Source organism: Lutjanus erythropterus, chromosome 22, assembly GCF_056507025.1.
Source record: "Lutjanus erythropterus isolate fLutEry1 chromosome 22, fLutEry1.hap2, whole genome shotgun sequence".
In the NCBI taxonomy this organism is placed as follows: domain Eukaryota; kingdom Metazoa; phylum Chordata; class Actinopteri; order Lutjaniformes; family Lutjanidae; genus Lutjanus; species Lutjanus erythropterus.
In genome coordinates, this window is record NC_139338.1 from 29587374 (window position 1) to 29607373 (window position 20000).

At 40.4% G+C, this 20000-nt stretch overlaps 2 protein-coding genes across 2 annotated transcripts in view; both read left to right on the top strand.

Annotated features, from left to right (window-relative positions):
• Nucleotides 1-2702, top strand: part of svopl (SVOP-like) — a 10054-nt gene extending 7352 nt beyond the window's left edge. The window contains exons 7-12 of the mRNA XM_084711522.1: nt 327-523; nt 1694-1805; nt 2056-2137; nt 2226-2315; nt 2391-2504; nt 2609-2702. Of these exons, the coding sequence (XP_084567648.1) occupies nt 327-523; nt 1694-1805; nt 2056-2137; nt 2226-2315; nt 2391-2504; nt 2609-2620 (607 nt within the window). The 3' untranslated portion in view covers nt 2621-2702. The remainder of the gene's footprint in view (nt 1-326; nt 524-1693; nt 1806-2055; nt 2138-2225; nt 2316-2390; nt 2505-2608) is intronic.
• Nucleotides 2703-3443: 741 nt separating this feature from the next.
• The window catches only part of mical3b (microtubule associated monooxygenase, calponin and LIM domain containing 3b), a 35751-nt gene continuing 19194 nt past the window's right edge, over nt 3444-20000 (top strand). Inside the window, exons 1-18 of the mRNA XM_084710762.1 lie at nt 3444-3636; nt 6979-7351; nt 9089-9296; nt 9373-9489; nt 11719-11820; nt 12197-12352; nt 12425-12525; nt 12629-12886; nt 13613-13728; nt 14262-14388; nt 14505-14598; nt 14685-14832; nt 15082-15278; nt 15736-15836; nt 15961-16020; nt 16108-16284; nt 18578-18664; nt 19537-19620. Of these exons, the coding sequence (XP_084566888.1) occupies nt 7088-7351; nt 9089-9296; nt 9373-9489; nt 11719-11820; nt 12197-12352; nt 12425-12525; nt 12629-12886; nt 13613-13728; nt 14262-14388; nt 14505-14598; nt 14685-14832; nt 15082-15278; nt 15736-15836; nt 15961-16020; nt 16108-16284; nt 18578-18664; nt 19537-19620 (2397 nt within the window). The 5' untranslated portion in view covers nt 3444-3636; nt 6979-7087. The remainder of the gene's footprint in view (nt 3637-6978; nt 7352-9088; nt 9297-9372; nt 9490-11718; nt 11821-12196; nt 12353-12424; nt 12526-12628; nt 12887-13612; nt 13729-14261; nt 14389-14504; nt 14599-14684; nt 14833-15081; nt 15279-15735; nt 15837-15960; nt 16021-16107; nt 16285-18577; nt 18665-19536; nt 19621-20000) is intronic.

Consider the following 20000-nt stretch of genomic DNA (forward strand, 5'->3'; position numbering starts at 1 on the left):
GGAACAAATGAGAAGTCGAGTTCCACAGTGACGAGTTCAGACCATGAACAGAATTAAAGCTGAGTCTTAATATGCAGCTTTTTTCTTCATGCATCACTGACAAATACAGAAATTCAAGTGTCAAATGTTCAAATTCAAATACTTGACTGAAACTATTCTGTTGTAAATCAGATCATGTACAGTTACCCATCGTCCAATCACGAGAAGTTCTGAGTCCTCTGCACCTGTCAACAGTCTTTTTAGGTTATAAGACATTTGACAAATAGCTTGTGAATTATTTTGAAAAGTGTTCCGGGTTTGTCACTGAGGTGCGTTTCCTGTTTCAGGTTTGTGGCGTCCTTCGCGTACTACGGTTCTGTGCTGAGCAGTTCGGAGCTGCTGGAGAAGAACTTGTTGTGTGTGATGGACGCAGATCGAGAGCATCGGGTCAAACACCGCCATGAGGACGGACTGTGTTACTGCATCCCCTTCGCTCTCAGTGACTATCAGACGCTGCTCATCAGCTGTCTGGGCGAGGTCGCACGTACGTTACAAACTGAGATCAAGATCACGAGGCGTGTGACTTTTCAGATACAAACCAAACTCTGTTCCAGTTTCTGAGTATTTTAAAGAAAATCACTGATGTTATTTATTTATTCAACAGTTTTATTTTCAAACTACTTGATTGTCTAAATGTTGTTTCAAAACCTTTTATTTACAGTTTTTGTAATTGACCTTTCCTAAGCCCCGCCCCTCTTTGCTCTGTGCTCTAGAGCGCCGCCAATCAACCTCAGTTGTTAGCACACTAGTTATATCTTACAGATAATGTTTGAAAATGCTGTTTAACTAACTATCTAATATTCACCAGTCATTAACTAGTCTAGTGGTTTTCAAACTGAGGACTGGAGACCAGCTGGCGTCCTGGAGTGGGTTCTCTGGGATCCACAGCAGGAGAAAGAGAATATTTTAACTTTTATCACATTTTTTAAAGTTGGAACAATGAGGAACAAAACAGCGTTTGCCATTTTGATTGATTATAATTTATTGTGATCCTCATTTGATTATTGATTGACTATGAAGACATCAAACCTAAAAAATAAAATAAAAAAATACTCAGATGTTACATCCTCTCAGATTACATGTTGACATGAAAAAGTTTGAGTTAATTTATTACATCTTGTAGTTAATGTTAGCAGAAAACTGCATCTACGTCAATTATTAGCTGGCTAGTTAAACCTTGTAGCTAATGTTGGCAGCTGCTAGCTGTGTAGCCAGCTAATCTACATCAATAGTTAGCTAGATGAGCTGTACACCAAGCATACAGGAAACAGGAAAGGACAAGTTGACTGAGGTTCAACCAGGTCCCAAGCTTGCTGAACTGTGATTGGAGCAGAGCAAAAAGGGGCGGGATGTGTTGACCAATCCTGTAGCACTGTTACAGTGGGAGCATGGTAATACTTGTTAGCATGTAAGCACATTGTGATTTCAGTTACATGATAGCTAAATGTCAGCACATTAAAATGACTTCTGCTAACATGCTAACACTGCTAACATGCTAATATTATTCACCTTAAAGCACAGTTGATATGTCCTGAACAGGCCACCATACAAATAATAAACTCTTTAGATTACATTTTGTCAGTTTAACACCTTGTGAGGTCAAGAGCTGTGAACAGACCAGTTTATCTTACCGTGTCCCCCTCTGTCCTCCCAGTGGTCCCACTAAACATCGGTCTGCTGACCATGTTTGGACGCAAGATGAGTCTGACGGTACTGCAGCTGCTGGCAGCCATCTTGTTTATGTTGCTCAACATTTGCACAACCATGTAAGAACCTCAGACTCCTCTTCTCTATCTGCTGTTGATGTCTGACCGGGTGTAGGAGGTCCTTCTATGTGACTCGATCCAGGTTTATGAGGACCTCCAGTCTGAGTTTGTACAGTTTTATGAGGACCTCCAGTCTGAGTTTGTACAGTTTTATGAGGACCTCCAGTCTGAGTTTGTACAGTTTTATGAGGACCTCCAGTCTGAGTTTGTACAGTTTTATGAGGACTTTGTGTTGCTGTGTTTTCTCCAGGTTTGGCTTCACGGTGTTGCTGTTCCTGCTCCGCTCTCTGGTCTCCATGAACTTTAATGTGGTTTATATTTACACTGCTGAGGTATGTCCAGACTATGCTGGAGGTCTTTATTGGTCCAGACATCAGGTTAATGGGTGCAACAGGTGTAACAGGTGTTTTTGTCCCTCAGGTGTACCCAACAGCAGCGCGATCTCTAGGGATGGGCTTCTGTACGTCGTTCAGTCGTATTGGAGGAATGATTGCTCCGTTCATCGCTCAGGTGAGTTCAGTGTCCTGCTTAGGGACCTCTCAAGTGAGTTTTCAGGTGTGTGACATCATTGTGTGTGTACTTCAGGTGCTGATGTCTCAGTCGGTGATTCAGGCGCTCAGTCCGTTTGCTGTGGCCTGTGTGATCTGCGCTCTGGGAAACTTTCTGCTGCCGATAGAAACTAAAGGTCGAGCTCTGCTGGTGAGTAACACGTTATTGCTCAAATGTTATTTATTCATATGTTGGATTATTTATTTATATCAACATTTATTTATTCATATTTATGATTTACTGCTTTTTTTCAGCAAAGCTCCTGATGACATCTACAACCACAAATTGTTGTTTTATTCTTGTTATATTTGTAATATAATGATATTAAATATGTTACTGATATCACAAGTTTCTGTCCTTTCATTAATAATTTCAGTTTAATTACTGATAAATTAAAAAATGACAGCTGGTTAATTAGAGCCAGCTGATGTAATCGTATGTCTGTTTGTACTCTCCTCACCCACCGAGCAGTTCGTCCTGCTGCTTATAGAACTTCGTTACTTATTTTTAAGTAACCTAAACATGTTTTATTCTACAAAATATATTTAAAATAAAAAATACATTTATTAACTAAAGCATGGTTTAATTTCTAGCCTAGTTTATTCAGCTCATTTCAGTTTGTACTTTCCAAAATTAATTAAAAAAAAACAAATTATACATGATAACATGAACAGAAAGACCATAAACATAAATTTAAATATTTCTCAGTCATTTAATAATGTCCATTTACTTTCTTATATAAATTCAATCTTTTTTTTATATTTTAACATGGAAATTATTGTCTAGAGAATTTCATGTGTCATATATCATATGAAACCAGACTGTTTGTTAACTAAATGCTAAATGCTAACAGCATGTTTACCATCTTTGTTTAGTGTGTTACTGTGCTGCTCATCAACAGTAAAGATAAAGAGAGACTGTTAGCATGCTAACATTAGCTGAGGCTGTTCTGCAGGTATTTTGCCATGTTGACACGTTGACCTGATGGTGGCACAAGTGTTGTCATGACGCTGACAGCCTGATGGCGGTGCTGCTGCGTCTGTACACACTGATGAAAACGATGATGATGATGGTGATCTCTGGCTCCTGATCTCTTCCTGTTAATCTCGTTAGCTCAGACACACTGAGATTACAGATTACTGTCTGTCCTCAGGGGGCGGGAACAGTGCAGAACAGACTCCGCCCCCTGACCTCACACACTGTGTGTGTGTGTGTGTGATTAAAGTGGATTTAGACGTGTTTCTGTGCAGCAGATGAAGATGGAGAGCAGCTCTGAGACGACGTGAGTTAACATTTACATATTATAACTCTGTGTGTGTGTGTGTGTGTGTGTGTGTGTGTGAGAGAGAGAGAGAGAGAGCAGACAGGTGTGTGTTCTACATGTCCTGTAATGACAGATTGGTTTTGACCTTTACAGTCAGACTCACCTGATGTTCAATGTTCAGCTTTAATGATTCAACAAACTTTGTTGTGCTGCATGTTTGTTTTCTTTTATTTGTTTGATTTTTGTTTGTTTGTTTGTTGTTGAGTAACTTTTTTGTGTCAATTTGTTCTAAGGTCTTTAAATGTTAGAAGTGTGTGTGTGTGTGTGTGTGTGTGTGTGTGTCTGTGTGTCTGTGTGTGTGTGTGTGCGTGTGCGTGTGTGTCTGTGTGTGTGTGTGTCTGTGTGTGTCTGTGTGTGTGTGTGTGTGTGTGTGTGTGTGTCTGTGTGTGTGTGTCTGTGTGTCTGTGTGTGTGTGTGTCTGTGTGTGTGTGTGTGTGTGTGTGTGCGCGTGTGTGTGTGTGTCTGTGTGTGTGTCTGTGTGTGTGTGTGTGTGTGTGTGTGTGTGTGTGTGTCTGTGTGTGTGTGTGTGTGTGTGTGTGTGTGTCTCTGTGTGTCTGTGTGTGTGTGTCTGTGTGTCTGTGTGTGTGTGTGTGTGTGTGTGTGTGTGTGTGTGTGTCTCTGTGTGTCTGTGTGTGTGTGTGTGTGTGTGTGTGTGTGTCTGTGTGTGTGTGTCTCTGTGTGTGTGTGTGTGTGTGTGTGTGTGTGTGTGTGTCTCTGTGTCTCTGTGTGTCTGTGTGTCTGTGTGTGTGTGTGTGTGTGTGTCTGTGTGTGTCTGTGTGTGTGTGTGTGTGTGTGTGTGTGTGTGTGTGTGTGTGTGTGTGTGTGTGTGTTGGTGTGTGTTGGTGCTTGGTACAGATGGATCTGTTCTCTGTGAGCCTCTTTGTTTCTACTCACACATACACAGACATGCAGATGTTGGTCATGTGACCTGAACAGAGTGACATCACTATCACAGTAAAATTGATCATGATGAAATAATTTCAGCAGGTCAGTTTCAATAATTTTTTTTGTTTCTCAACATAAACGTCTAAATGGCCAAGAGATGAAAATGAGCCTCTGGTTATAATCCTTCAAATTTACATGTAAATCTTCATTAATATTCACTTTTGCTATGTTACACAAACATATTAAAAAATATTCATTTCATTTTTTACAGGTTTATTTCTGAAAAACTGCTTCTAAAATTGATCTTCAGCTTTCACTCAAAGTAGATTAATGTTTTGTCTTCATGATATTTAAAGTATCTCAGTAAACTGAATGATGAAACATTTTAAATTATTTGAGGCACATTCAGGTATCGTACAATAGCCTGAAGTAAAAGTACTCTATTACAAATATAATACATGCATTGAATACTTTACTTCAGTTTGATGTAACAGTTTTAATCAAAATGTTCTTCAAGCTCTTGTGCAGAATGATAAAATAAATCAGATGTTTACAAAGTCAATAAACATCAGTGAGACATTTTTCATGCTACAATAATTATTCAGTTTCTACACGTCACCTTGTACCCTGAAGCAGCAGCTCACCTGTGTGTGTGTGTGTGTGTGTCTGTGTGTGTGTGTGTGTGTGTGTGTGTGTGTGTGTCTGTGTGTGTGTGTGTGTGTGTGTGTGTGTGTGTGTGTGTGTGTCTGTGTCTGTGTGTGTGTGTGTGTGTGTGTGTGTGTGTGTGTGTGTGTGTGTGTGTGTGTGTGTGTCTGTGTGTGTGTGTGTGTGTGTGTGTGTGTGTGTGTGTGTGTGTGTGTCTGTACTCTGCAGGACGTCTGGACGTCCTCCAGCAGCTTCTCAGACTGCAGCAGGTTTTAACTGATCAACTCAAACCTGTTTATTGTTTATTGATCATCATGTAAAATCCAGCTGATATTTATTCATTTTAAAATAATTTATTTAATTCCTGGAACGTTTTTGTTCATATTCTTCTGTGTATAAAACCCAAACGCAAAGCACAGACTCAAAAACAGAGTGACGGAAAGGGTTTATTGTAAAAGTGAGTGAAACTGCGGCGGGGGGGGGGGGGGTGAGGGGGGGTGAGGGGGGGTGAGGGGGGGTTTCCGGGGGTAGGAGGCTGAGGGTTGGAGGCGTTTCTCCGGCTGAAAACTGATCAGGCAGGCAGTGATCCTGAAGCAGCAGAGAAACAGAGTAAATATACACGAAAACTTACTATCAAAACACGATTCTAGAGACGAACCTGGACCTGGACCTGGACATGAGACACGAGACATGAGACACGAGACATGAGACATGAGACACGAGACATGAGACATGAGACATGAGCCGGTGGTAAATACTGCAGGGCTGATTACTGGGTGGATCTCAGGTGAGCAGCAGGCAGCAGGTGAGATGAATGAATGTGATCAGGGATCCAGGAGGGTGAGGGAGTCGCACAGACACAGAGACAGACACAGCACAGACACAGCACAGACACAGAGACAGACACAGAGACAGACACAGCACAGACACAGAGACAGACACAGCACAGACACAGAGACAGACACAGCACCGACACAGAGACAGACACAGACACAGAGACAGACACAGCACAGACACAGACACAGAGACAGACACAGCACAGACACAGCACAGACACAGAGACAGACAGAGACAGACAGAGACAGACACAGAGACAGACACAGACACAGAGACAGACACAGAGACAGACAGACACAGAGACAGACACAGAGACAGACAGACACAGAGACAGACACAGCACAGACACAGAGACAGACACAGCACAGACACAGAGACAGACACAGAGACAGACACAGCACAGACACAGAGACAGACAGAGACAGACACAGCACAGACACAGCACAGACACAGCACAGACACAGAGACAGACACAGACACAGAGACAGACACAGACACAGAGACAGACACAGACAGACACAGACACAGACACAGAGACAGACACAGAGACAGACAGACACAGAGACAGACACAGAGACAGACACAGCACAGACACAGAGACAGACAGAGACAGACACAGCACAGACACAGCACAGACACAGCACAGACACAGAGACAGACACAGACACAGAGACAGACACAGACACAGAGACAGACACAGCACAGACACAGAGACAGACACAGCACAGACACAGAGACAGACACAGAGACAGACACAGCACAGACACAGAGACAGACAGGAGGAGGAAACAGGACAAGGACAAACAGAAAGGTTTGAGTTCATGGAAACACAAGTTTACTTTAAAAAAATAATGTGTGGAAATCAGAATGAAATCAATTTAAAGAAAGAAATCTAAATAAATGAATGTTCATGTTTTCTCTCCGTCCTCTCAGTTTTGGGCTGAGTCATCTCCCAGACAACAGATGGCAACCTGGAGTCCATCAGTGACATCATCAGCAGGTGACACCCTTCCCATGGTGCCTTGCAGCCTCTGGGGTCGCCATGGGAGATGAGTTGTACCCAGAATGCCGAGCTCAGGAGCTGTTTGATGAGTTTGTGTCGTCATCGACCTGCAGGGCGGCGCTCCGGTCCTTCAGCCAGCTGTGTGAACACCTGCGCCTGGACAGGAGCGCCGCCGAGAAGCCGCTGTACCGACCAATCAAACACCGCCTCAACTACTGGAGGGCCAACGCTCTGTGGGCCAAACTGGACCGAAGGGCTGCACAGCAAGAGTACCAGAGGGCCCGAGTCTGCCAGAACACCACGGTACGTTAATCCATATATTCATTATCCTTGAAGGGTCGCGGGGGGTGGAGCCTAGAGTAGCCAGTTGACCTATTGTGCTGCATGTCTTCTGATGGTGGGAGGAAACCAGAGTATCCAGAGAAAACCCACGCTGACACAAGGACAACATGCAAACTCTGCACAGAAAGGCTCTGACCCAGTCACAAACTGTCGAGCCAGCAGGGGGACTCGAACTCAGGAGCTGCTTCCTGTGAAGCAGCGGAGCTAATAGAGTTAGATATAGATATAGATATATAGATATATAGATATATAGATATATAGATATAGATACATAGATATATAGATATATAGATATATAGATATATAGATATAGTTATATAGATATATAGATATATAGATATAGATATATAGATATAGATATATAGATATATAGATATATAGATATAGATACATAGATACATAGATATATAGATATATAGATATATAGATATAGATATATAGATATATAGATATAGATATATAGATATATAGATATATAGATATAGATATATAGATATATAGATATATAGATATAGATACATAGATATATAGATATATAGATATATAGATATAGATATATAGATATATAGATATATAGATATATAGATATAGATACATAGATATATAGATATATAGATATATAGATATAGATATATAGATATATAGATATAGATACATAGATATATAGATATAGATATATAGATATATAGATATATAGATATAGATATATAGATATAGATATAGATATATAGATATATAGATATAGATATATTGATATAGATATATAGATATATAGATATAGATATATAGATATATAGATATAGATATATAGATATATAGATATAGATATATAGATATATAGATATATAGATATATAGATATAGATACATAGATATAGATATAGATATATAGATATAGATATATAGATATAGATATAGATATATAGATATAGATATATAGATATAGATATAGATACATAGATATAGATATATAGATATATAGATATATAGATATAGATATATAGATATAGATATATAGATATAGATATATAGATATATAGATATAGATATAGATATAGATACATAGATATAGATATATAGATATATAGATATATAGATATAGATATATAGATATAGATATATAGATATATAGATATATAGATATAGATATAGATATATAGATATAGATATATAGATATATAGATATAGATATAGATACATAGATATAGATATAGAGATATAGAGATATAGAGATATAGATATATAGATATAGATATATAGATATATAGATACATAGATATATAGATATATAGATATATATATATATATATATATATATATATATATATATATATATATATATATATATATATATATATATATATAGATACAGCTGGACTCTCCTTTAAACCAAACTCCTGTAGAGGGGCTGGACTCACACTTTGACACTTTGTGTGTCTCGTGGAAGTCAGGGACAGGACCTGTGGAGTGGCAGACAGGGGTGGTGCGTCCCATTTTTAAAATGGGAGACCAGATGATGTGCTCCAGTGATTCCACTGGAACATTGACTCCAGTTCCCTGGAAAACTCTGACCACGTCTGAACCTCAGATTCAGGAGGAACAGTGTGGATTCAGTTCTCGTGTTGCTACGAGCCATCCGGTTCTTGTATAACCAAAGTGAGAGTTGTGGTCAGCTATATCTCTCTCTCTGATTGGTCAGGTTGTGATTATTGGGGCGGGGCCGTGCGGCCTCAGGACGGCAGTGGAGCTGAGCTTCATGGGAGCTCGGGTGGTGCTGCTGGAGAAGAGGGACTCGTTCTCCAGGAATAACGTGCTCCACCTGTGGCCCTTCACCATCCACGACCTGCGGGGCCTCGGGGCCAAAAAGTTCTACGGGAAGTTCTGTGCCGGTTCCATCGACCACATCAGTGAGTCTGTGATCTGTTACTCTTGTCTGATCAGAACAGAATTATCCAATCAGCAGCTCCTGTCCTCTGTGTGCAGGTATCCGTCAACTGCAGCTGGTCCTGCTGAAGGTCGCCTTACTGCTGGGGGTCGAAGTTCACGTCAATGTGGAATTTAAGAACCTGGTGGAACCTCCAGAGAACCAGCACAGACACAGTGAGAACCACCTTTATATTAATAACCACAGCAGACTCAGCGAGACCAAACTTCAACCCTTTTAAACATGTTAAAACTTTTGAAATGAGTTGAATTCACCTGGCCGTTGTTTTTGCCTGACGTCATCCTGCCGTCGTATAAACGTACAGACTAAAGACATCAGGACATATTTCAAGATAAAACTACATATTTGATAACATGTTAGCTACTGTGAGACAATAGCTAATGTTAGCATTCAGCCACTTCCTAGCTAACATTACTGTTTGAAAGTGTTACGTGATACAACCAGAAAGACATAAATGAATTCTGAAATATGATCGCACATGTTGGATACATTTATTTAAGCCTGGAAGTAAAATACCCTGAATGTGATCAAGCTAATTTGGGCTAACGTTAGTGTTAGACAAAAACTACGTAAACTGGAAAACCCTCGGAGCTTTTTGAAACAATTAAAACAATGTAAACTACAAGAAGCTGCATCTTCTGAGGGAAACTGAAGTGCTGAACTCCGCTGAAAATTTTGATTTGAAAGACTGTTGAAATGTCAAAGTGATAAACTGAGCTGGACGTTTCAGCTGAAGTGGAAGTCCTGAGAGAAGCTGTCAACTTTAGTATGAAATTCAAGCTGACGTGAATCTGCTGAAAGGACATTTCAGTTCCCTCTGAGCATTTTTATTTTTTGTTTTAGGTTAGAAGATAATGAATTGTTTTCACATTTAACTAACAATCAAATGTGAAAAATGTGATTAAATTTAATTTTTTTTCTACTACTCTTTTTGTTAGGGACCCCCTGTAACCTACTAAAGGACCCTTGCAGGTCCATAGACCCCAGTTTGAAAACAAATAAATGAAGCAGGAAGTCCTGAAAGAAGTTGGTTCCACTTCAAGTTTGTAAACTTAAAAATGTCAACTGAAGCGTCATGAGACCAGTTCATCTTCAGATCTTTCTGCCTTCCTGTGTACCTGTTTGTTTATGTGTGTACCTGTTTGTTTATCTGTGTGCCTGTTTGTTTATCTGTGTGCCTGTTTGTTTATCTGTGTGCCTGTTTGTTTATCTGTGTGCCTGTTTGTTTATCTGTGTACCTGTTTGTTTATGTGTGTACCTGTTTGTTTATGTGTGTGCCTGTTTGTTTATCTGTCTGCCTGTTTGTTTATCTGTGTGCCTGTTTGTTTATCTGTGTACCTGTTTGTTTATCTGTGTGCCTGTTTGTTTATCTGTGTACCTGTTTGTTTATCTGTGTACCTGTTTGTTTATCTGTGTGCCTGTTTGTTTATCTGTGTACCTGTTTGTTTATGTGTTAGCCTGTTTGTTTATGTGTGTGCCTGTTTGTTTATGTGTGTGCCTGTTTGTTTATGTGTGTACCTGTTTGTTTATCTGTGTACCTGTTTGTTTATGTGTGTGCCTGTTTGTTTATCTGTGTACCTGTTTGTTTATGTGTGTACCTGTTTGTTTATCTGTGTGCCTGTTTGTTTATCTGTGTGCCTGTTTGTTTATGTGTGTACCTGTTTGTTTATGTGTGTACCTGTTTGTTTATGTGTGTACCTGTTTGTTTATCTGTGTACCTGTTTGTTTATGTGTCTGTCTGTTTGTGTACCTGTCTGTCTGTCTGTTTGTTTATCTGTGTACCTGTTTGTTTATGTGTGTGCCTGTTTGTTTATCTGTGTACCTGTTTGTTTATGTGTGTACCTGTTTGTTTATGTGTGTACCTGTTTGTTTATGTGTGTACCTGTTTGTTTATCTGTGTACCTGTTTGTTTATGTGTCTGTCTGTTTGTTTATCTGTCTGTCTGCCTGTTTGTTTATCTGTGTACCTGTTTGTTTATGTGTGTACCTGTTTGTTTATGTGTGTACCTGTTTGTTTATCTGTGTACCTGTTTGTTTATGTGTCTGTCTGTTTGTTTATCTGTCTGTCTGCCTGTTTGTTTATCTGTGTACCTGTTTGTTTATGTGTGTGCCTGTTTGTTTATCTGTGTACCTGTTTGTTTATGTGTGTACCTGTTTGTTTATGTGTGTACCTGTTTGTTTATGTGTGTGCCTGTTTGTTTATGTGTGTGCCTGTTTGTTTATGTGTGTACCTGTTTGTTTATCTGTCTGTCTGCCTGTTTGTTTATCTGTGTGCCTGTTTGTTTATCTGTGTGCCTGTTTGTTTATGTGTGTGCCTGTTTGTTTATCTGTGTACCTGTTTGTTTATGTGTGTACCTGTGTACTTGTTTACCTGTACTTGTGCAGAGGTGGGCTGGAGGATGGAGGTCAAGCCAAAGTCTCATCCTGTCAGTCAGCTGGAGTTTGATGTCATCGTGGGAGCAGACGGACGCAGGAACACGCTGCCAGGTCCACTGAATCCGTCAAAGACTCAACTGACTCTGAGCCTTCAGACTGAAGAACAGACAGAAAAGTCCAGTCGAGTTACTTTTTTATATATATTTTTCACTTTCCTCAGTTTTACTACAATCGTTCTTCAGACTTTGCAGAAAATATTATAACATTTTTGTAATATTGTAAAGCTTTTATTATAATAACAAAGAAAACACTTCACACATTTTTGCGCTGGAGAGGGAAAACAACATTTCAGTCTTCATCAGGCAAAACGAAGGTCTAGGACCAAAACGTTGCAAATAAATGATATATTTCCAGTCAGACGTGTACAGGAGACGTTCTGCAGCGTTCTAATAAAAAACTCTGTTTCAAACTGTTTGTTATGTTTCAGGTTTCAGGCGTAAAGAGTTCAGAGGGAAGCTGGCGATCGCAGTCACAGCCAATTTTAAGAACAGGAACACCACAGCTGAGGCCAAAGTGGAGGAGATCAGCGGCGTGGCGTTCATCTTCAACCAGAGGTTCTTCCAGGAGCTGCGACAGGAGACAGGTTAGAACAGTGAGAAGATCTGAGAACAAGTGGAACATCACCATCATCCTCATGTTCTTCTATCTGATTCAGGGATCGATCTGGAGAACATTGTGTACTACAAAGATGATACGCACTACTTTGTGATGACAGCAAAGAAACAGAGTCTGTTAGAGAAAGGAGTCATTCTACAGGTCAGAGCTCAAACCGAGTCACACGAGTCCGAGTCACATCACCCACAACACTGACAAAAGTCTGAGACGGTTCTAAAACAACCTGTTCTTCTCTGTTCTTCAGGACTTTGCAGACACTGAGCAGCTTCTCTCTCGAGGGAACGTGGACCAGAATGCATTGCAGATGTATGCCCGCGAGGCTGCAGACTTCTCCACCAATCATCAGCTGCCATCTCTGGACTTTGCCATCAATCACTACGGTCAGCCAGACGTCGCCATGTTTGACTTCACCTGCATGTACGCATCAGAGAATGCCGCCATGGTTCGCCAACGCCATGGACACCAGCTGTTGGTCACGCTGGTGGGAGACAGTTTGCTGGAGGTGAGACAGGTTTAAAGACAGACAGTCTGCTGGAGGTGAGACAGGTTTAAAGACAGACAGTCTGCTGGAGGTGAGACATGTTTAAAGACAGACAGTCTGCTGGAGGTGAGACAGGTTTAAAGACAGACAGTCTGCTGGAGGTGAGACAGGTTTAAAGACAGACAGTCTGCTGGAGGTGAGACAGGTTTAAAGACAGACAGTCTGCTGGAGGTGAGACAGGTTTAAAGACAGACAGTCTGCTGGAGGTGAGACAGGTTTAAAGACAGACAGTCTGCTGGAGGTGAGACAGGTTTAAAGACAGACAGTCTGCTGGAGGTGAGACAGGTTTAAAGACAGACAGTCTGCTGGAAGTGAGACAGGTTTAAAGACAGACAGTCTGCTGGAGGTGAGACAGGTTTAAAGACAGACAGTCTGCTGGAGGTGAGACAGGTTTAAAGACAGACAGTCTGCTGGAGGTGAGACAGGTTTAAAGACAGTCTGCTGGAGGTGAGACAGGTTTAAAGACAGACAGTCTGCTGGAGGTGAGACAGGTTTAAAGACAGACAGTCTGCTGGAGGTGAGACAGGTAACCTTCTATGAGACCAATGAGGTTAAATGGACTCAATAAAGATTCTGGACAATAAGTCATTGATTTTTGATCAGTATTAAACACATTTCACCTCCTGAATCAGTCAGACAGGTGATAATGATGTCTGTCCCCCTGTCTGTCCACCTGTCTGTCTGCAGCCTTTCTGGCCAATGGGGACAGGGATAGCTCGAGGGTTTCTTGCAGCTCTGGATTCAGCCTGGATGATAAGAAGATGGTGTGAAGGAGGAGCTCCTCTGGACGTCCTGGCAGAAAGGTCCCTATAGACCGTCATGTAGTTTATGTCCTGTCATAGACATCAGGACACTTTTTGACAGTTTCATTTTGCACCCAGTTATTAATGTGAAAGCCCTTGACATTAAAATGAACCATTTATTGTAACAATTGATTGATTAGAAATAAAGTTATATTCCATTTTAAGTTGTCTTTATTGACAACACTTTGTCGATGACTGTGTGCTGTCATAGTGCACATATATATATTATACCACTGACATATGTAAAGATGGATGACATGACAACTCCCCTCAAGTTTCTCCAGAACATCTGGGCTGGCTGCAGTACAGACCATAAGCCCCACCCCCTCCATGTTAGCAGATGGGACAAAAATCAAAGTACACCTAAATAATGTCGCCTAAAGATAAACTAAAAGGTTATTTTTTGTTATTTGATGATATGTAGTAAAGGGAGTGTGGGTGGGGCCTCGATACCATGAAGAGACATAGCGGCCATCTTTCTTTGTATCCATGTGTTTTACTGCAGTGACAACACGTCTGTCTCTGTCTTTCAGAGAGAGGGTGTACCGTCTCCTCCCTCAGACAACTCCAGAGAACCTGCAGAAGAACTTCAGTCTGTTTACAGTCGATCCAGCGACCCGATACGTGAACATCAACCGTCTGCTCATTTCACCTGCTCAGGTACGCACACATCCAGTTAAATCATAATATAAATATACTGGACATATATTTATGATCTGATGCTCAACTCTACTTCCAGCTGACACAAACAGCTGTCTTCTGCTTTTCTCTATCAGGTGAGACATCTGGTGGACACAGGTGAGGAGGTGGGGCTAAACACACACTGTGATGACATCATCCGTCTGCCATCACCCAGATTATTCAGACAAGGTGAGTCCAATTTATCTGCCTGTAACATGTCCCCTCTGTCTCATCTCTGTGATGTGATTGGTCCTCTGTCTTGTCCTCTCCCACAGATTCTTTCTCTCAGTCCAATAAGCTGCTGTCTTGGTGTCAGGAGCAGACTCGTGGTTATCGTGGCGTTGCTGTTAGCGACCTGACGACATCGTGGAAGAGTGGACTTGCTCTCTGTGCTCTGATTCATCGATATCGACCTGATCTCATGTAAAACTGCACATCCACCTCACTGAGACACTGAGACACTGAGACACTGAGACACTGAGACACAGGACACATTTACTTTTATGTTCATTTCTGATTCAATTTGTCCTCAGTGACTTTGACTCCTTGTCTTGTCTTTGACTCTCTCTGTCCTCAGTGACTTTGACTCTCTGTGTCCTCAGTGACTTTGACTATGTGTCTTGTCTTTGACTCTCTGTCTTGTCTTTGACTCTCTGTCTCGTCTGTCCTCAGTGACTTTGACTCTCTGGTCGAGTCCTCAGTAGAAGAGAACACTCGACTGGGTTTTGATGTGGCTGAGACAGAGTTTGGTATTTCTCCTCTGATGACAGTGGACGAGATGTCCTCTGTAGGAGAACCAGACTCTCTGTCCATGGTGATGTACCTGAGTCAGTTCTACCAGCTGCTCAAAGACACACCACCCCCTGCTGGTGAGACGCCCACAGACAATATATAATCAAAAAAAAAAAAAAAAGACTACGTAATACAAAAGAAGCTATTTAATCTAAAAGGACTGTTTACGACTAAAAACATACATCCCTCTATTTAAAAAATACAAACTCAACAACAAAAAAACAAAACAACAAACAAAAAAACAACAAAAAAGACTCATAAATCAGTAAAAATAATTATTTAGTTGAAAGAACAAAATTAAAAGTTTTTAAAAAAAAAAAAGACGTTTAAGAATTCTTAAACCAAAGAAACGCTGACCTCATCAAAAGAGACTGACTTTAATTTGCTGAGTCAGTTTTACTACTGATGATGATGATGATGATGATGATGATGATGATGATGATGTCAGTAATGAGACAACAGAAAAAAAAAAAAATTCTATCACATTTATTATATGTTGATATTGTCTGTCTGTTGTGTCTGTTGATGTCTCAGGTTGTCTGAGTCAGAGCTCTGACCTGAGATCAGCTCTCATCACTCCAGCGTCTCTCCTCAGCAGATTGGGACTCAGCCCGTCCAGGAAGAGGAACACCAAGGTTCTTTATTACTGTGTCTGTGAGCTATTAACCCCTTGCTGTGTCCATCAACCCCTCAGTGTGTCTGTTGTGTGTCTGTTATACTCCTCTGTGTGTCCATTAACCTCTCGTCATGTCTGTCCAGAAGCAGGACGCTCGGGGGAAACGCAGGAGGACAAGTCGAGCGAGTCAAGAGCAGCAGGACGTCAGTGTTTCACTTTACAGCTTTAAATTCACTGGTCAGGTCACTTCTGTCTTCAGTTTGTGTGTGAATAAAGTTTTCTGTCTCCAGTCATGTGACCTGAATGGTGATACTGACGGTCAGGTGTGTGATGAGTCATTTGTGGGCGGGTCTGGTCGCTCCAGAGTGCGTCTGATGGCCAATCAACTGCAAGCGAAGCTGGACGAGAACTTGTCTCCCTGCAGAGGATCTTCTTCTTCTTCTTCTTCTGCATCGTTACAGCGACAGGTGAGTTCACAGTGACAGTGATGTCAGTAATACAGATCAATAATAAACTTCATACAGGACTCAGTTATTCTACATGATCAAATTATCATCACTGAAAACACATAATCAATCGCTCCAGGAAGCTTGACGATGCGATCAGTTAATGTAAATTTAAAATTTATTTTGGGCCAATCAACAGCTTCCTGCAGTTCTACCAATCAGAGCAAAGAACTGACTCGATGTTTTATTACTTTGACTTTTTCATTTGTCACAGGTGCAACATTTTGCACCATTTCACTTCAACAACGTATCAATCAATGGAGAAAATGACAGATAATCGATACAGAAACTACTCATCAGAAACGGGTCCAGATATGTGGAGCACATTTTTCAAGTCTTTTCTGTAACAATTATTTTCTCAATTAATTGATTAGTTATTTGGTCTGTAAAATGTCAGAAAATTTTAAAAAACTTATCTTGTCAGTTGAAAAATTTAATTGAAAAAACTCTGGCAATAATTTTTCCACTAATCAATTAGTTGTTTGGTCCATAGAATATTGATCAAAGTCCAAAATGACTTCATCAAACGTCTTGTCTGATATTCAGTTTATTATCAGAGACGAGTAAAGAAACCAGAACATTTTCACATTTAAGAACCTGAAATCAGACAATTTGTACTTTTTTACTGAAAAAAATGCCACAAAACAATTAATCAATAATCTAAGTAGTTGATTAATTTAATAGTTGAAAGGAAACAGTTTGGGAACTGCTGATTTAGAGTAACTAATAAAGACATTATAATGCATTACAGTGATTATAATGCATTATAAAATGTTTACAACAATGAGAATTATAACACTGTGATTATGAAGTTATTATGATACTTTATGTCATTATAACCTGCTGCACAAAGTGGTCATACTGCTGTTATAAAAGTTTGTTAATAAACCAGATGAGATGTTATGAACATGTTCATAATAATCATAGTTAGTTATTAACGTGTGTTGATCAGCAGGGGGCGCTGTTGTCCAGACCTTCACAGTCTGCAGACTCTCAGCCAGCTGCAGCTCCACCTCCTCACGTGTCGTCATGGAGACCGGTAAATCCTGGTAGAACCAGTAGAAACCAGTTGAGCCAGTGGAGTGTGTGTGTTCAGTTCCCTCAGTATTACAGAAAACACCTTAAAAATAAAATGGTTGAGAAAAACAAGTGATTCAAGTAAACTGAGGCAATAGATTTTCAAATTTTTCAACTTTTGTTTTTCGAGTTTAGGTAAAACTTCTGATCGGCTTGTTCACCTGAACATGATGTTCTTTAGAGGCTGACAAGGAAACTTGTGCTTCAACAAACACACATATTCTTAGTTCAGTGAAATAAAACTGGTTTGGTTCAGGCAGGAAAACCCTGTAGATACAAGACTTTTAGATTTCCCTCGAGGAAAATCAGGTCAAAAGTCAAAAGTCTTTGTTGTACTGATTTAAAAATGCAACAGAAGTTTGCTGTCCAGACTAACTTTTTGTTAGTTGCAGCTGTTGTAGAAACGCTGCAGAAACGCTGCAGAAACGCTGTAGAAACGCTGCAGAAACGCTGCAGAAACGCTGCAGAAACGCAGCAGAAACGCAGCAGAAACGCTGCAGAAACGCTGCAGAAACGCTGCGTTGCTGTGTGTGTGTGTGTGTGTGTTCTCCATCATGCTGCAGAGAGAACGAGTGTGTTTGGACAAACATTTAGTTCCCTCATTTTCAGGATGGGAGGTCAACAGTTTTTAATTGTTTTCCAGGAAAAAAGACTGAAATCCCTTAAAACACCAGAGTATTTCTACAAAATGACATTGTTGGGTCAGATACTGGAGGATCTTTTTAGAAAGATTTATTTACGTCTGCAGATAGAAACAAGAACATTAATGCATTATATCCTGTCGCAGAAAATGGCAGACACTTAAGTAACTAAGTAACTAAGTAATTTAACAAACTGAGAAATGTTTGCAGTCTGAAAAAGGTGCAGGTTGAAGCTACAGCTGATAATGAAGCCTTTAAACAGCACGTCATGTTTAGCAATCAAACAACAAAACAACATTTCACACAACACAAATAAATAATAATAATAAAATAAATAATAATAATAAAATAAATAATAATAAAAGTTCAGTGCAGGTCTGAATGTGACTCCGGTTTATTTATTTTCTTGTTGTGAGTCAGTAGTTGAGTATTTCCCTCTGAGATATAATAGATTAGAGGTAGTAAAAGTATTTGTCAAGTTGTACTCAAGTCCACATGTGAACGTCCTGTCTGTCTCCATGGAAACGCCTCCTCAGAGGAAACGAACTCTTCAGCAGGAACAGATGAGTTTTCGATTCAAAGAGAAGATCAAGTCTCAGAGTGTGCTCAACGAGGACGAGCAGGTATGGTCCTCCTGCCGTGCATTCTGGGTATCGTCAGTGTGGTTGTGGTGTAGAATAACTGAGATCCTTTGCATTAAAGGGACAGTCCGCCTCCCTTTCTCCTCCCACCTGTAGAGCTGTTCACCATCTGCATCACTGATTCCCAAAGTGAGAAATTAGTTTGAAATGACCATAAAATCTGAGTATTTATTTTAAAAAGGTAATCAGAACTAATAAAACAAACTGATGGGATTTAAATGACGTGTTATTCTTCATTTATGTGATTGTGTTTAATAGGTGTCAGCCTGTTTTTAGTAACGGCGTGGACAGATCTTATATCTCATGTGTTGATCAGACTTTTGACCCACAGAAGATTTTCAGAGATGTCGGACGGCGCTGCAGGGCTTTTCAGTTTGGGAACGATTGATCAGGATAGTTTTGGTGTGAGCTGCGGTGAAACAGTTGGCGAGTCATTTTAATGCTATTCAGATGAAATGAAAGTTCATTGAGACTGAAATAAAGAGTCAGCAGTTGTTTTCCCCCTTAGGCTGCAGTGCATTCTGGGTATCTGTGCAGCTTGTTCAGTGTATCAGAGTGTCCCTGCAGGGCTGATGGTTCATGTGATCAATGATCAATAACAATCTGTTCTCACTGTGAATAGTTCCTATTGATGTAAGCAGAGCTGATTTCAGATCAGCCTCCAGGCAGCATTTGCTGACTCAGCAGCTGGAACATCTGAAAGACGCTTCAGCAGCTCAGCTTTGGAAACTTCCAGTTCAAAAATATGAAAAGAATCTCAGAAGCCAGAAACTCTGAAGTGTGAAACTGGATGCATCAGCAGATGATGATCTCTGTGTGTCTCTGTGTCTGTCCATCTGTCTGTCCAATCACAGTGTCTCCACATGTACACTGGTGGAGTGAGTTCATTGGCTGAGCAGATAACCAATCGGATTCAGAGTCAGGAAGAAGTCAGTTTGGTAAGAATCTGATTGGATCACTTTGTGAAGGTCACATGATACTTTTGTCCACTGAGAACAGGACAAATACTTCAGTACAAGTCAAAGTTATTGACAAGACATTGATGGAATTTATTTTACAAATTAAAAGAGAATGTTGTTATTTAAATCAGCTCTAACACTCCAAATGATCAGGAACTCAATTATCAATAGAGGAAATGATCAATAATGCCAATATCAGTCACCGTCTGTCTCTCTGTCACTGTCTGTCTCTCTGTCTCTGTCTGTCTCTGTGTCACTGTCCGTCTCTCTGTCTCTGTCTGTCTCTCTGTCACCGTCTGTCTCTCTGTCTCTGTCTGTCTCTGTCTGTCTCTCTGTCACTGTCTGTCTCTCTGTCTCTG